The sequence below is a fragment of the Egretta garzetta genome, unplaced genomic scaffold (assembly GCF_000687185.1).
Source record: "Egretta garzetta isolate BGI_Z169 unplaced genomic scaffold, ASM68718v1 scaffold511, whole genome shotgun sequence".
Classification (NCBI taxonomy): Eukaryota; Metazoa; Chordata; class Aves; order Pelecaniformes; family Ardeidae; genus Egretta; species Egretta garzetta.
This window is the reverse complement of record NW_009258554.1, coordinates 1569068-1586622: the sequence shown is the minus strand read 5'-3', so window position 1 is coordinate 1586622 and position 17555 is coordinate 1569068. Positions and strand designations below refer to the sequence as shown.

Here is a 17555-nt window from a genome sequence, read left to right as displayed (position 1 = left end):
TGTGCCTGGAAATGATTTAGCCCGTGTAAGTCCCTGCAGCTTGGGACAGAAAAAGGCAGACTCTCAGGCTACAGAGACCCAGGCACGTTGATTCACTGGGAGCCTGGGCTCTCCTGTGGGTTTCTGTGAATCCACATCCTCTGGATCTGAATGCCTGAGTCTCTTCCACTTGAGCCTCTCTGCTAGCCCGCGCCCGCAGTGGCTTCGGAAACCTCTGCTCTCCTGCTGCCCAAGGCGAACTGACTTATCACGTGTAACTGCGCCATACACATCTATTTAGGTAGCAAACACAATTTTACAACTCACTGCTGTGCAAGTTCTGAGCAGGCAGTAACCCAAACAACACAACACTCACCATCCCTTTATCTTACACGCTATGCACTGGCACGGCCAGAGCTGTGCTGGCACAGACTCCACCCTAGCAAAAGTTGCATTTGGGGGGCAACAACCCCCACATCCACTTGCATGCCTGGACTAAAAGCACGAGCTCGTGGCCCTCTGGTCCCATTTACATTTTGGAGTCAATAATCTCAAATACAGTCCCAATCCCAAATCTGGGAACCACTGCTCGAAAGACTTCTTCAAACAAAGAGGTTTTCCTGATTACTAAACCATGACAAATGTATTGCAAAAATGCTTTGAACCTGCCAAGTCCATTGCTTTGTTTGCAAGCAAGTAAATAAAATACTTCTAAATAACAAAAACGTGGATGAGCTGTCCTCCATCTCTTTTCCTGGCTCATGGATCTTGACACAGTAAATAGCTCCCATATGTTATGGAACTGTTCATGCACTTTGGGGGGGCATTTTACTTTTCCACTGATAGGCTGGCAGTCGTTTAGCACGTATTAGCAGATGACAGATGACTTCATTTATTTGAGTGGGGTATTTCCACTAAACCCCCCCCCCCAGGCAGATTTACCTAAGATCATATGGTAATCATCTAACAGCAGTGTTACACGGTTACGAGCCTCTTCCTAACAGGCTTTAGAAGGTGTTTCGCTGTATAAATCGATACATAACATCAACTCCCCTTCGAGCATTTAGGCTGTAATCGTCTCAGACATAGTCAAATGTGTCTGAGCAAGCGCTAACTTTTTTTCACCTCCCTCGCTCTTTCAATCTGATTAGGGTGGTGAGGAGGCCAGCTGCTTCCATTTAATACCAGTCTGCAGCCCCAGCAGGAGCCAGAGCAGTGGGATTTAACGCAGTGCAAGCTGCAGCTGGTGTGGCAAGGGCAGAGGGCCACTGCAGGACTGTAAATGGGGCCCACCCCATCCAGAGATGTTGATGTCTGACCGAATTTCTCCAGGTAGGACGTCGCTCCTATAGGTACAAGCATGAGGAGCTGTTAGTGTAGTTGAGAGTAAGGCCTAGGGAATGTGTTCAGAAAAGCATCAGCATCCCCATCCGCTTTAACACTGAATCGGACATTCAAAGCTTGGTGCTGTTTTAGGTACCCTCCTGTGCAAGTAGTAACACAGGAAAGCATCACTTGGCAGAAACCAAAGCAGTCCTATACCGAAGGGACGTTCTGCAAAGCAGGTCTCATTACAACCTGCTTCCTCCAGTGACTGGCTGCTGCTCTCCCAGACATCCCTCTGCTGTTTCTCCCAACTCCCAGCTCTGGGTGGGTTTCCACAGGCCCTTGCAATTTCAGAGGTTCACAGCACAAAGCATTGCCCAAAGCATCACCCCTGACACCCTGCATGACACATGCTGTACTGCATCCCCCTGCAGCTGAGAGCATACAAGTACATATGCAGGCTATGCACAGGGAAGAAATCCATCCTGGAGCACACATCTGGCTTGCAAGATGCATCATTGCTCACAGATATATACATGTCCATGCTTTGCTGGCTCATTGAGTAATTTGTACTTTTGGTACACCCAAAAGCTGTAGACAAACGGGATCTGCCAAATGGGCCAGGCTGTGGGCCAGTGAGCAGCCTCCTCGCTGCGTGGCTCTAACAAAGCCAGAGCTTACTTCTGCACAAGCTCTGCCCAGCCCTGGTGGGATCTTGGCCTCTTAGCTGCCACCCTGCATCCTGTCCCTGGAGTCCCGCCTGGGCAGAGGTTGCCGATGTACCTTGCAAGATACCTCAGGGAGAAGGCAGCAGCCCTAGAGAAAGAAGTTTAGCAATGGAGGGGACATCTGGATGCAGCAGGTGGAGGGAGCTCCAGACCCGTGATCCAGAGCTGTGCCTCCAGCTGGCAGCAAAAGGCAGCTAAAAACTCAGGGAGGGGTTGTGGGGCCACAGCTGCAAACATCGGCAGAAACACAGCACCGTGGCACGGAGGAGCCCTCGTTGCAGCACAGTCTGGGCCTGCCACTTACTTTCCCTGCCCTAGATCTCCTGGTCCTCTTCCTGCTCACTCCTGGCTTTGGCTATTAACTCTTTGCTCCCTCTGCGATAAGTCTGGATGGGAAGGATTAGCTTGAATTAAGAGATTACCCATTCTTCCCCAAGTAATCCTGCAGGGAGCTTCCAATGCGTCACTCATTAAAATCCTGAGTCCCTCTTTCTTCTGCAGTGGCTTCTGGCTGCTGGTAAGCTTCCTGCCGCCTTCAGGCAGAGGCTGTTAGAGTTGATCCCCCATCCTGATCCCCCATCCCAAGGGCAGAGGGGAGCAGAGCCTGAGCCAGGCTGTCCTCACCCCATTCTTGTGTGAAACCCCTCTGGTGTGGTCACCCAGGGAAGGAGGTGAGGGCGTCGGGCAGCCCTGGGATGGCAGCAGGCTGAGGATAAAGCACGGCAGCCCCCAGGAAGTGAGCAGGGAGACAGAGCAAAACATCTCGGAGCCCCCAGATCAGGTATCCAAGCACTAGCTGCTTGCCCGGGGGCTATAAGGACACAGGCACTTGAGCTTTGCTCTGGGAAGCAGGCATTTTGGATGTGAAAGCTCCTCAGCTGCCTTCTTCAGGGAAGCAGGGATGTGCACGGGGCCCTGCTTATGCTGGAGCCGCCACAGCCCGTGCGGCTTAGCGGGGCAGATGGTTTGCCTCTGCACGTTCACTCCTTTGGCATCCGATAAGCTCCCTCCCATCCCGGCCGGTGGGGCAGAACAGGCAGCGTGCGGGCAGGTTGCCCTTCTCCCCGCTGCTGGGCTGAAACACTGCCCTGGGCAGCTGAGCCACTCGGGCTGGTCCTGGAGTCAGGAATGAGGCAGGGAAGGGAGGGCAGCAAACTAGCTGTCTTCTCCAGAAAGGCAAAAAACCTGACAAAAATCCAGGTATGGGATTTTTTTTGGTGTTATGTTAAAGGATGCACTGAGGGAAGAGTGTGGGATGGGGCAGGGAAGGCCACATAGCAGCAAGCGATCCCATGCAGCAACATCCAGGTGGCAAGGCTATGAAACCCAGGGTATTGATTTAATGCTGCTGCTGTCTTGAATTCCCTGTAGGGTTTAACAGTGTGGATGCTCATGATGCCACTGGGAAATAAAAGCAGTAACTGGAACACGATAAAGAAATCAGAAGAAAAGTAGTGGCAAACTCTCCAAGATCAGGAGAGGTAACAGCTGGAGATGACAGCTCTGGTGTCTGCCAAAATGCCTGATCTTGGAGGCATGTCGATAATGTTTATAATTTACCCAAATCCACATTAATGCCATGTTTCTGCTAGTCAGATCTTCCAGAGACGAGTGTTTTTGAAAAACCCATTTTCCATAAGATGCAGAAAAAATACAGAGATAGAACCCAGGAGGGTGGTGCTGAGGATCAACAGCAGATGCAGCACCTAAAGGGTGCGGTTGCCTTTACCTATGGACTCATGACACAGGACTCAGTAAAGCACCTTTGAAAATACCGTGGGGGTCAGAGGGGGAAACAGTGGCTCCTAAGACTACCAGCCCATCCCAAACACACAGTAGGACCTGGCCTCCCATAATAGGGAACCAATGCAACTTCACAGCATTTTCCACCCTTATTTTTCAAGTTTTCTTTGCGGGTTTTTTTTTTGGCACACCACGTCATTGAAAGGGCACTTTTACTGGAATATTCAGTGTGCCAGGTAGGTCACTTTCCCGACAGAAAGGAGATTGTTTTTTCTTTGCAATATGCCCCCCTTGATATCTGTCCGTATCACCCCCTGGTGCCACTATGTTGCTGATTCATTTTGATTTGTGAGTCTCAACAGTTCTCATCTTGGCCCCTCTGAACTTACTGTGTAGTGCCTGCAGAATTCACAATCTCACCTTTTTCTTTTGCCAGCCTATTCTGAATATGCTAACCAACACAAGTCCAGATGGGAAACCATGGGACTCATATAGCTGACGTTTTCCATCTAAATATCCATCTAAAAATTCCTCTTCTTTCTTTTCTGTCCCACCTACTTTGAGATCAATGCCACTACTTCATGCTTCGCTCTTGAACCAGAATTTCTTTAACAGCTTTTTGTAAGGGACTCTGTTCAAGGCTTGAAATGCAGTAGGCCATCCGTTCTCCCTTATCTCCTGATTTACTCACACTTTCAAAGAACTATAGCTGATAAGACAGGTTTTCTTCCTTTATAGAAACTGTGCTGCCTGTCCCAGTCACATCTATCGGGTGTTCTGTTACTTTATTTTTAATTTCCATTTCAACCTGTTTGTCACATCTTCAAGAAAGTATTTTCCGGGATCAGATCTACTGCTTTTTGGAAATACACATACAGTACTTGTTAACTCCAGTACTATGGCAATTTTAATGAAACTCCACACTTCGGTCAGTAACAAAACCATTTCATTTCCCATTTCTTCTATAAGCCCACTCTTGCTATTGACTTATGGCTCTGCAGTTTATGAGGCTGTTGCAACACATCACTTTCTGACATCCAAATCTATGGCTTTTCATTATTTTGAAACTAATAGCTCTGTGGTGAATTTACCAGAGAGCAGAAAAGTATAGCTGAACCATGCAGTGGCTGGTAGCGTTGACTTTACCCAGGCTGCATGGGATGTCACATCACAAACTGTGCCCCTTCAGCTCCCTAGGAATGGTCATGGAGGCACTGGCAGGAGGAGGAAAGGAAGCAACTTTTATTGCTTATCTTTTTATTACTATTCTGAGTCTTTTTCCTTACTCCTTTCACCTCTGTGAGTCCAATAAATCTTCCAGTTCTTCAGGTATGCTCCTGTTTCCAATTTGCTTAAAAGAGTTAGTCTCCTTTTCCTGAAGAACACCTGCTTCAACTTCAGAGGCACTCAAAAGCACAGCTCCCTTCCCTTCCCTTCCCTTCCCTTCCCTTCCCTTCCCTTCCCTTCCCTTCCCTTCCCTTCCCTTCCCTTCCCTTCCCTTCCCTTCCCTTCAGCTCCCTTCCCTTCCCTTCCCTTCCCTTCCCTTCCCTTCCCTTTCCCTTCCCTTCCCTTTCCCTTCCCACATCAGGGCTCTCCTGCCTTCTGGGACTGTCTCAGATCATCTTTCAGTAGCATCTGTGCCAAGGGAAAGGAGTCTAATTTCCTTGCTTCTGATAAAAAGATATTTTGACTAGTTCCTTCCTTATCACTGCAAACTCCTTCCTTACCTAGGATGTGCTGTCACTCTGCCTGGAGGCTTCCCCCTCACAGCACAGCTGAATGTAATTATACCACAGCCACCCTTATTACACAATTGAAAGTAATTTGTTTTAACCAGCTCTGGTGGGTTATTTAGGAAAAAGCCAAGCACACTCTCCTTCTTCTCTTATGTTCTCTTACCTCTGCAGGTCTTTTGGAAACAAGTATAAAGCCATTATTATCAATGAGGAAGCAATTCAGAATCTGCAGAGATGAAAGAGAAGCAACATTAAAGACAGCTTTTTCATGGTTGTCTGGAATGTACTGCTATGTGCAGGATGGGGCGGTGTGGGCTTGTGCTTATGGCAACAGCCTTGGCATTTCCAAGCTTAGTCCCACGGCTCAGCTACCACGGGTTTTAGACAATTGACTTTTCCCTCTCTGCCTCCATTCTGAGGTATTTAGTTCGTGAGCTGTCTGTGACAGAGATTGCCTCTTGCCAGGGCTGTGTGCAGGCCTAGCAGGCTCTGAGCCACACTTAAGAAGACAAGATATCCTGCAGGAAGCGACAGGATATTTGGAGAGCACTTCTCTTTAATAAAATGGTATCTAATGCTTTCCCTCTTCAGATTTCGGAGTTTTATAACTGCTCATGAAATAACCCTCTCCTCACCACTGAGTATCAGTGCTGGTCATATTTTTACTTCGCAGAACAGGAAATGGAGGCACAGAGTTTAGATTAAAGCCTTTAAATCTCACAGGGAAAAACTAGGATGCAGAAGAAATCCTACATGAACGCAGAAGGAAAATTCTCTGGCGATGACACTCTCCAGGGCAGAGGAGCTCTTGTCCCAAATATGCCTGAGAGCAAGGTTGGAGCAGTGGAGTAAATGCAAAGAGGGGTGTCCAGCACACATGTCATGCTGACAGCCGCTCTCTTTGGCAGACCTGGGATGCCAGTGAGACAGCCTTAGAGGAGATGGGCTCTCCTTAGTCACTGGCTGGAATCCCCATGCCCCTGCCCGGCCTCAGCTGACATCTCACAGCCAAGGGGAAGACCTAAACTGCAGGTTTTTCTCAACAGCGTGAGGTCCTGCCCCAGCTGTGCAGCCTTTTGCGAGGAAAAGACAGGCAATACCTGATTTTTGGGGAGACAAAGACCTCCACAGAGCAGGCAGTCAATCACACCCATCACAGGTTGAGAGAAGAAATCTGGGCAACTTACGTCATCCTGACAGCTCAGTGGACAGGCACCGTCCAAGGCACTGCACTGGAAAGGAAAAGCAGGGAATTAACCATGGCATGATGTCACCTTACAGTTTCCCCCTTGGGACTGCTGAGCTAAAGGTCTCCATACATGCATCCCATAAAGCTCTGCAATTTAGCTGGCATTTCCACCAAGTGGAGCTCTGCAGCAAGCACGGGTACCACCCCCCAAGTTGCTCTGCGTGTTCCCCACCTCTCTGAGCAACGTCCCCTTTGCCAAGGGCTCTGATCCTGCACCCGCCTCCCTGACACGCTTCCAGCAGTACCTATGCATGTTGAGCAGAGGTGGCACTTGTATAGGGGGCTGCGAAAGCAAAGCTTATTGTGCACCAGTGAGAAACCAGCATGCATTTCAGCATCTGCTGGTATCTGGACTAAACACATGGCATGGTATTTTAGATCAGGATTCTTCTCAGGCAGGGATTTTTTTGTTGTTGTTGCTGTTGGTTTCTTTATTCTCCAGACAGCTAATGATAAAATAGGATGTGAATGGTGCTCGTATAGCCCAAGGCACCATCCATTTGTTTCATTTAGGATTTCTGCGTACCGGACTTGACATGTGTTTCACAACACTGAACCATGTGGGGACACGAGGGGTTAAGTGGTGAGTAACAAAGCCCTTCAGGTGCTTATTGATTTCATAATTGTTCTGAGTTTGCTGTGGCTGCATGTGTCTGTCTCTTTGTGTTAGTTTTTAATGCTATTTTCTCTAGCAGTGGAGGGAAGAAAGCTGACATGGTGATGCCATTTCTGTACACGGGGTCCCCTTCCTGCCAGAGGTTTTCTGGGGTCAGGGAAGGACACTGACGTGTCGCATAGCTTGTCTGCTATCAGCCAGCTCCCCTTTATCTCCACAAAACCCGTATACGTAAACCCCAGCCCCCTTTATGGATGATTCTCAGTAACAAGAGGTGAATTTGCCATTTCAAACCACAAGAAGACCATTACTTTCAGTTAGAACTTGTTTCTCCTCTTGAGTTTTGCAGAACAAACCCAATAGTTCCAGGTTTCCATCCCTCTGCTCAACTTCAGGGAAGGCTCGGAGATGCCTCGGATGATTTTATTTCAAGCCCTGTGGCTTCGCAATATCTCGTGCTTATGCTCAAACCATGACTGGCTTTTTGAGGCTCTAGGGACAATGGTTTAAAAACATCCCTTTACCCACAGTTGCAAGCATCGTCTCACTCTTGCCTCACCACAAAACAGCATCGGGTTGTTTTGTCTCCCTGGATGTACCCATAGAGGTGGCCCTGTACTTCATCCCTGGTGGGTTCCTTCCTTCTGTCAGCAGAGAAATATGGCCACAACTAACCACTGTTATGGCCTTGGGGGATAACAAATACAGAGCCCCAGAGCTCAGAAATGAGAGCAGAAAGCCAGGTGAACCAGAGTGGTTTCCCACAAGAAGGGCCTGTATCATGCAGCATCCTCCTCAGCAATGTGAAGACCGAATCTTGCTGCCACTGTTCTTCCAGACCTGGAGAAGCTCCATCAGTGCCCGGTGCTGGGCTGGCTGTGCAGCAGCAGGACCACAGTGAGAAGCCCTATCTGAGAGCACCGGTGGCTTGCAGAGAGCTGCTGAGGGTGGCAGGCAGAGCTGAACCTGAGCCCCCTGGTTGCTCTGAGACCACATCTGCTGCCTTACGGGCACAGCTGCCTCCTCAGAGACCAGCCTACCTCACAGCATCCTCCTGCTGTTGGTCAGGTCTCTGAAATGCCATGACCCAGAGCACTTTCAGCTTTGCCAAAGACCCTTAATTACTGTGAAGACAAACACAGCCTGCGACAGGCTTGGACCGTCTCCAGTGACTACAGACAAGGGACAGTGCCTATAATATGCTGGCACACAAACGACACAATTATGAAGCCGAGCTGTGGTGAGGCACGCCGGGATGCCTCCCCATCCCCAGCTTTTGTCTACTTACATCACTGTCATTGGGCTGGGAGACGGGAGGCACAGCGTGGACATCCAGAGCAGCACAGCATGCAGTGAAGCAGGAGAGAGAGAAAACAAAATCTGTTAGTCATTCCTCTGTCAAGCAGCGGTCATGTCCTGGGAAACCATACCCAGGCTTTTTTTCATACCAGCACCTACCAGGGCTGTGGCATGCAGGCGCTTGGCACACAGGCCTCCTTTCAGCTTCTTTAATAAGCCCTTCTGGTTTCACTTACCGCCCATGCGGGCTTGTTTGTGTGAGAACTGCCTGGGTATGGCCCTCAGGAGACTTTTTTAAAATGATGCTCTGTGCTGATGCTTCAGGATGGGCTCACGTGCTTTGCATAAGTCTTTTCAGCTCAGGTTAGGTTTAGGTGATCTCCCACCTGTGAGGATGCTGCTGCCACCGTGGCCAACTCTGGGCTTTTCTGTTCCCCACATGCACTCGCCCCCATTGAGCAGCCTCCTGCCCTCCCATCTTCTCTGTCACCCCTGTCTGATGACAGTTCCCTTTCCTGACAGCAGAGTCACTTCTGCTGTGTGCTGCTTCGGTCCCATCAGTCTCAGCCCTCCAGTATACCTCCTCAAAAGCAAAACCTGGGGGAAAGTCCCTGGGTGGTAAGGGAAAGGTGTTTTTACTTTTCCTGCCCCTCAGACTGAGAGGCTGTTTTAATTATTCCACTTCTCTCAGTCCAGCAAGAGCGTCCAAAATTAGGACAACACTGAAAACTTATCCCTGGAGCAAATAATTTTTATTTTGGCAAGCTGGCAGCATTTTGTTACCATTATCAAGATGATAAGAGAGGGCAGCAGATTTTTTTTCCTGTGTGCCCAAAATTGCAGTTTTCCGTGAGGTTTCTGAAAGGCTGAATGAGCACAAAACATATTTCCACAATTAAATGTGTCATATGCAGCAGAGCTAATGCCAGGCCAGGATGCTGACACTGTCAACACGGCATTTGCGGAACAGACTCATGGCTCACATGGCATTAGTGCCGTCAAAGGATTACAGAAACGTGTGACTTCAAACTAATCTACTTAATAAATCTTTTAATATGAATTTCACAAAAGCCCTCTTCAAAATGCCATCGTATGTGATGTAACATAGCATGGACCTCGCTGACGAAGAGCATTAAATTCTCTCTCTGCATGACTACTGATGCTCCTACCTGTTGCATGGCCATCCAAAACTTGCGTTGGAGCAACTCCAGCTTCATTTGCACGCCCACCGCTATGGGAAACAAAAAGGGGGGAGGATGAAAAGAGGAACGTGCGAGAGAGAGAAAGGCAAATACAAGTTAGGAAAGGAGGAGTAAATATTTGCCCAAAGTGATGGGATGGAAATCGCAATTGCAACCTGCTTCCAAGTGTGAATGATAAGCATTGAGGGATCAGCGCTGAGTCAGATTGCCAAGTGAGAGTCAGAGGTTTAACAAGGTAGAGGAAAAGGGGACACTGACTGCTGTACTGAGGTACTGACACCTCCCTCCCACTAAACACTGTGGAGCTACAAAGCAACAACAACAAAAACCCCACCAAAAAAAAACCCCAGGAAGGCAAGCGCATGAGCTTCCATCTTTGTCTTTTCTAGATGTGCCTGGCCAGAACGGATGTTTCTGATCACCTCAGCCCCATCTCCTGCACCACACAGCATCCATCAGAAATAAAGTAGGCCAGTGTGAGGAAGGGATTCATTTGAAAACCCACCTGTCTCAAGGGGAGACCATAGTGATTTAGATTGCTCCTACGCCACTACGAAAGCACAAAAATATGAATGCCACTTGATGGAAAAGTGTTGATTAGAAGTACTGCTTCGTTACCCAGTCCCAGCCTAGTGCACGCTCTGCTAAGCAAAAGTGTGTGTGTGTGTTTCTTAATGAAGTGTGTCCTAATTTCTTGGCTTAATTTCTCTTCTATTCCCAGCATCATGCTCCCGAAGTAAGGCACAGCTCCACAGGAGAAGAAATGGTGCAGGGTCTCCCCGGCAAAATAACCTAGTTGTCCCCGGGTAGGTTGCCTACAAGCACACATAATAACCAGCGCAGTCGTGCACAGCCTGGCACGGTGACGGGGACCAACGGGGCTGTGTGTCAACTAGTTGAATCCAAGAGCTCTGCAGGAATTACAGCCTCAAGAAGGACCTTGAAATAGAATATAAAGTGCAAAAGAGGGAGAAAAAGAAGTACAGAGAGGGAGAGTTTGAGCCTTTTTTCACAACCACCAATATCGGGCGGATGAAGTGTTGCTGTTTCTACAGATTTCCTCTGAATTAGCAGGAGCTTCAAAGGGGGGAACAGATCCTTTAAATCTGAATCATGCCGTGTGGGTGCTTTTAAGTTAACAGTATGATCTGATGCTCTAATTCAGATGGGTATGAATTAAAACTGGAGTATGCAATGGTATATTTTCTTGCAGCATGTACAGAGACCCTGGCACCTGGCATCAGCTCTGCCTTTTATATCAGTGTCCTTGTCACATTCCCATGCTGGTACCTCTTACAAAATCCCATTCACAGGCACATTTCTTATCCAGCTCTCCCTGCTGTAGACTGAATCTGACTGCCTGTACCTGGGGGAAACGAATGATTTTGTAGAGCTGCCTTGCCCTAAGTCTCGCAGAGCACAAACCAGACAGGACAAAGAATGGAAACAAAGGAGGAAGGGCAGGGCTGAGTCCAGCCTGGGTGAAGATTCATCAGCTTCAGTGGGGCTACTGCAGGCATGGTTTGGCTTGGTGCCCCTGCTGACAAATCGGCAGTCCACAACAGAAGGCAAACAGTGCTGTTGCTGCTGAGTCCAATGAGGCCCACGCATCCGATTTGGTACGTAGCTTTAAATAAATTCATCGTTATCCTTCGAAACCATCTCAAGAAAGAGTTATTGCCCTTATCACAGCAGATCACATCAATGGGACTGAGCATTACCCAGGATGCAGAGTTTTTATGAGACCTGAAGAGGAGTTGATACCTACATAAGTAACCTTGCAATGCAGAGACTTACTCAGTGGCTCACGTTTTTGCCAGCCGGAACAGCTAGCCTCAAATTGTTCTTCAAAGGGAGCTTAGCCCCTGGTTGTGAATCCTTGCCTCTGCCCAGGAGGCATGAGTAGCCTGCACCGAACTTGGACAGAGTTGCCTGCAACTTGAGGAAGGAGAGTACCTGCAGGCCTGCACTGGTGGCCAGCAGCAGGGACAGAAAGCAGAGTCTCCCAGAATTCTTCTTCCTCTTTCCACATCATTCACAGCCATGTCTAACCTGCCTGTGCCATCTTGTCATGTGCAAGTCTTGTCCTTCGGATGCAGTGTTTGCAGCCCTAACCTCCCCGTAGGGCTTGCGTTTACTCATCTTCTCTGCACTAGCCCTTGCTTTCCTTCCCAGCAGTCCAGCACACATCTCCAGCTATTCCCTATGGAGCTGCGGTGAGCACCGCTGCCCTCCTCACATCACAGCACATTCTGAAGAGGTCAGTGAAAGCAAAACTGGGGGCTATTCTGCCTTGCAGCCAGGTTTGTCTGGATGGATGGTACCCATCACAGGGAACTGTACTAGAGGGATTGCTCCATGCTCCTGCCTGGCAGCACCACTCCTTGCCAGTTGGGGTGGACGGGCAGCTCCTGGCAAGAACTGCGAGAAACTTCCAGGCATTCAGGTGATCTGAGGAAGACATGGGAGCTGAGGAGAAACAGGCCACAATCACCCTCCCAGTGCTAGTAACAGTTGCCCAGGTGTCTTCAGGCTGTTGGTGAGGCTGGGGAGAAAGGGGGAAAGCAGTGATTCAGTCTGAGGTAAGGACGATGCTCAGGTGAGAGGGAGGAACCTGGACTAACCCCTCCTCTGCTTGTTCCAAAGTATAACATCATTAATGAGCCTTTTTGCTCTGGTGGCAAAGAGTACGCTGCAGGAATGGGAAGATCCTAGGTGCGTGAAATGAAGAGTGGCCCTGGTGTGCAGCACAGCAAAACGACTATAGAGCCCTTGGAGAGACCGTGACTAATAGTTTTATTCCTACTAATGTGCAAACAACCTGTGCAACTGTAGCATCCCAGCAATGAAATAAAACATGAGGACAAGCACTGCTGCACACCTTAGATGTTGCTTCACCATGTCGATGAGCTACTCAGACCTGTGTGCGACATCCCACCAGCAGGCACCCTGCCTGCAAACCCAAGCGGTGCCCGCTGCACGGCCGCAGCCGGCTTTCTCTGGCATCACGTGCCGCCATTCACCGTGGAGATAAGAGCCTTCCCCTCCACCTGTTCATGCCTCCGTTGAGCATGTCTGCCTCATTAGCTCATCCTCTGCTTGTCTCTCTTTCTGTGTGCCTTCCCTGGCTTCTCTCTTTGATTATCCATATGCTGTTCTCATAAGGAGCTTTCCCCGAGATTTAATTCTGGGCCTGCTGCATGACAAAAAGGCATAACAAAGAGTCGCAAGATTGCATCCTGTAGAGTGCTTATCAAGATGTACCTTACCATTCACAACCTGTTTTCAAGGCAGCCGGTCCAATGGTTAAATAAAACCCATGACTCAAATGGAGGAAGGTGCCAGAGCAGCAGAGCAGCCCTGCCCGCACTGTCCATCTGCAATCCCCATTCCCTATTTCTGAAATGCTCCCATTTTCCCTCTCAAGCCAGCAGCGGAGCTGCCCTACTCAAAATTTTACTTGAAGTCCCCTAAAAATGTTATTTAAAATATAATTTCCAGGCAAATGGAAATGAACAAAAAGCCCAAACCGAGGGCAGCCTGCTTGTGATACTGGACCTGACAGAAGGGGCAGTTCAAGTGGATCAGCGAAAGAGTAATTCTTGCAAACATGAGCCACTGAGGTCCTCAGTAAGCTGGAGGAAGGCAAGCGAGGGCTCTGATTTTGGGGAGGCAGGCTGCAGGAGCCCACGGGAAAGCACAGAGGGAAGCCTGACAGAGGCAGTGGGCTGGATTCGGGTGCTTGTTGCACCCCTGTACCAGCAGGCTGTGTCAGGGAGGGCAGGGGGTGCTTCTGTCACTGCATGGATGTAACAGCACCCGACACTTGCACTGGAGGTACGGCTGAGCACACTCTCCCTGCCATGCACCAAATTCAGGGGATCAAATTGCGGGTGCAGATGCTCCTCTCTTTCATCCATTCTCATCGTCCCAACTACCCCCTGCCAGCACTGTTTTCCTGAATCCCCAAGGAAACAGACACCAAGTCATGCTGCATCCAAGCAGGGAAGCATCACAGCAGCCTGTGTGCTCCTGCCTCCCCCCGCTGCCTCTGGAGCACAGGTGGGAAGGGGGTGCCTTGCTCCCAAGCCCCCCGTTTTTTCCCCCGCTACCTCCCCTTCGCTGCAGCCGCTTGCCTCACCCCTACACAAAACCCAGGGCTCATCCCTTCTCCTCACACCTTTCTCTCTGGGTTTATTCTCATCAGCCATATCAGGCAGGGGAGGGATGGAGGGAGGGGAGGAGGCATTCGGCTTGGTGCCTCCTCTCATAACCTGTGCCTGACCAATCTGCCTCCCGAGGGGCTGCGGGGAGCTCCCCCTGCCCCGCCATCTCCTCACCCCTCCTCGAGCCCCCTCGGCTCCTGGCACCCGGAGAGGGATGGCGGCAAGTGAGGGAGGAGGGAGAGAGAGGGACTGACAGCAGCAGCCCTTTCTCCAGGATGGGTTGAGAGAAATGAAAACCTCCCGAGCTCCTTCCTCTGGGTGTTTCGGAGCAGATCCTGCCTGCCTGGCGGGGTGACTCCTCTGCACTGTCTGCGCTCCTGTGCGTGCGCTGCTGCCATCGCAGATGTACCCCCAGCTGTCACTTCGCTGCGCACAGTCGCTCCCTCTTCCGCAGCCCCTTCCCCACGCTGCCATCTCGCCGTGCGGCTCCTCTGCCCTCCGTGCAGGGCAAGCGGCTGGCTAGGAGGGGCTCCTGCCAACTAGGGTCCACCGACAGCCCAGCCAGCAACGGAGAGACTTTTTGCTGGATTTGCTTTGGGATTGTACCAGGTTTGCTGGGAGAGCTGCCGTTCTCACAGGAGGGTCCATCCCAGCCCCAGAGAGGTAAGTAAAGATGTCTCTCTCTTTTGTATTTCCCCCCACACCATGCGAGATCAGAGGGGTTGCCCCCCCAGGAACCAGCTTCCCTGGGGAGGAGGCGGGGGGGGACACAGCACGGTCTGCCAGACAGCACGGCGGAGAAGTCCCGGTTGTGCGAGGCTGACAGGCAGCGATCTTCCCGATAAGGCAGAACGACAACCCTGACGCAGAGGCTGCTGGTACTGGTTCCAGTCCAGTTTCAGTGTGGGCAGCTGGGAGCAACTTCTCCCAGCTCTGAATGGCACCAGCGTCTCTTGCTGCAGCACGGGCAGCTCAGGTGCAGCTCTGAGGCTTAAGCGCTGGGTGCTGTGGTCACCGGGTACCGGGCAGCTCCCGGTGAGCCCTGGCTTTTGTCCCCTCCTCAGGGCTGCAGAGAGGGGCCAGCATGAGAGGTGCCACGCTCCTGACCATGGGGGCTTTGCTGGGTATCATTTTGGTCTCAGTTGTCTTAGTTAGAACAGTCTAAAATGGAGAAGTCAGGACCAAAACTGGACAGGTCCAGCATTCGGTAAACAGGCTTTAGGATGAAGGGTGTGCATATATGTAAGTGTGCGTGTACAATTTCACACACAAAGCTCACAGACGTGACCACAGGACATGAAGTGAAGGATGCCTTATCGCAAGTAGAGCCAAAAATAAGTCCCAAGTCGCTTCCAGCATCCCCACAGGCTCAGCCTGCGATTTCTGAACTTTTGGGAGGAAGGCACATCACCGAAGATGAGGGTGAAACACAGCACAGAGAAACTTCACAGCCTTTTCCAGCCCTGCCTGTGAGGAAAGGGGGAGAATAAGGTCCCAAATGAGCTGATGTGAAGCCGCCTATGGATAGGGATATGTATATGAGTGCTAGCACGTGTGTACGTGTATATGCATATATACACGTGTACATATATACACATGCACAGACACGTGCACACATACATCCCACTCAGGGCATTCTGCTCCCCTTCTCCCACTGCCTGCCCAGTTTATTACTGTCACTGCATCTCATGCTAATTAAGAGAGACATGTAAAATCAGAGCTCTCCCGGTCTGGGGAGAGAGGGTATTTGGAGCTGTTGCTCCAAGTGAGTCATGACCGAGCCGGGCCCCAGGGCTGCCATGTGGACCATCAGGTAGCTTGAATGTGCCACGTCCAGCGCATACCTGATGGCAATGGTAGCGAGCAGGGGACAACACAGCTCTGCTGCCGGTGCCTGATCTGCCCCCAAAGGATGGAGGGAGAAATGAAGATCTCATTTGGGGTAGGACTGGAGCAGCTGCTATTGCAGAGTTTAAAGAAGGAAACCCTTAAAAGACAGGGGGACCTTTAAAGGCACACGAGGACTTGTCACAAAGCAGGGGACACTTCTAGCAGTGAGGAGGAGGGGCTGCTGTTCCAGAGTTGCAGACCATTTTTCTTCCGAGCTTTGTCACTCAGATCTGTTGGGGGGCGGGGGGTGGATCTTCCTCTAACTGCTGTGGGCAAACAACATTTGCAAGGGAATTATTCCACATGAGCGAAAGGCTTGCGGGAGTTGTCTCCCTGTCAGACATCAGTGCAGTCGCTGTTCGTGTATCTTGCCCACTTGGAGGAAATATGGTAAAGCCTGAGCAAAGGGGCTGTTTGCAAAGAGAAAGGGGGGAAGCCCCCTTATGTAATTTTTATATCAGATCATAGCTTTACCCTTGCCTCCAGCAACCTGAATGCCACACACTAGCAAGGTGCACTCCCAGCTCAGATATCTACATGAGCTACTCCGGCTTCCTGCATTTCTAAGCCTGATGCAGAAAGGATTTTCTAGGCTCTTCAGCACCACAGAAGCCTGATGAAGGCAGACCTGCGTCTCGGTGCGGCAGGGAGGGCCAGCAGCAGCACAGGGCCGTCTGGGAGGATACCTGGACAGGAGCGCCCAGGGAGTGGCAGAGGCTGGAGCTGTGTGTGGAACACAACAGGGGCAGGCTCAAGCCTGTGGGAGAGCATTTCCTGGGCAGTTCTTTGGTGACTCTTCAGCACTTGCCTGTTGCTGATTCAAAAGAGAGACCAAGCAGTTTCCTTCACTTGCCATGTTTGGCTACAAGCAGCTACTTACACCACTTGACATCTGTCCCAGCCCCGGGTGGCTCAAGCCGTAATTCAAATGACCGTACAGGGACGCTCCTGCCAGCTGGGTGGTGCTCCAGAGTGCTCACCATCACACACACTCCAGTTCTCAGTGGGAAGGAGCTGGAATTGGAGTCCTGGGCTGTTTCTGTCCCTACTGCATAGAAATACCTTGTAACACATACCTTATTCCTGCTATGGCTTTACCAAAATGCTGGCTCACAAAAACGCTTTGTGTGGCTGAGGGCACCCTAATAGCAAGAAGACATTGTTTTTTCTATAAACCAGTTCAGTTCCAGGCTGGAGAGACAGAAGGAAAAGTTGCTTCACCTGCGAGGGGTGGGATTATGTGAAATATGGTTTTATTCACATCGCAAAAACAAGCAGTTGAAAGTTAGGGAATGTCGGGATCTGGGGCAGCGTGCCATCTGCACCGGGTTGCAGTCCTGACTGGTAGGATCACACGCTGTATTTTCATAAGCTGCCTCATTCAGGGCACCAGCTACACGGCGCTCAGGAAGCAAAGCAGGGGGCTGTTATTTTTTTGGTACTGCAAAGTGTATGCCTGTTTTATTTGTTTACCGCCTGCCATCCAAGCCTTGCAGGCAATACATCATTATTCATTGTCTTGTGGTGTCCTGAAGATGTTCGTTGCTACAGTTGCCTTGTAGCTGATGATAGAGAATTTATGCTCCTGATGAGGCAAGAGAGAGTGGTTATTTTCTTTTCT

At 50.3% G+C, this 17555-nt stretch overlaps 1 protein-coding gene across 1 annotated transcript in view; it reads right to left on the bottom strand.

Annotated features, from left to right (window-relative positions):
* Positions 1-17555, bottom strand: part of CACNA2D4 (calcium voltage-gated channel auxiliary subunit alpha2delta 4) — a 133353-nt gene that overhangs the window by 15686 nt on the left and 100112 nt on the right. Inside the window, exons 27-31 of the mRNA XM_035903372.1 lie at positions 9846-9907; positions 8666-8680; positions 6700-6744; positions 5676-5738; positions 5376-5411 (exon numbers count right to left, since the gene is read on the bottom strand). Coding sequence (XP_035759265.1) covers positions 5376-5411; positions 5676-5738; positions 6700-6744; positions 8666-8680; positions 9846-9907 — 221 coding nt within the window. The remainder of the gene's footprint in view (positions 1-5375; positions 5412-5675; positions 5739-6699; positions 6745-8665; positions 8681-9845; positions 9908-17555) is intronic.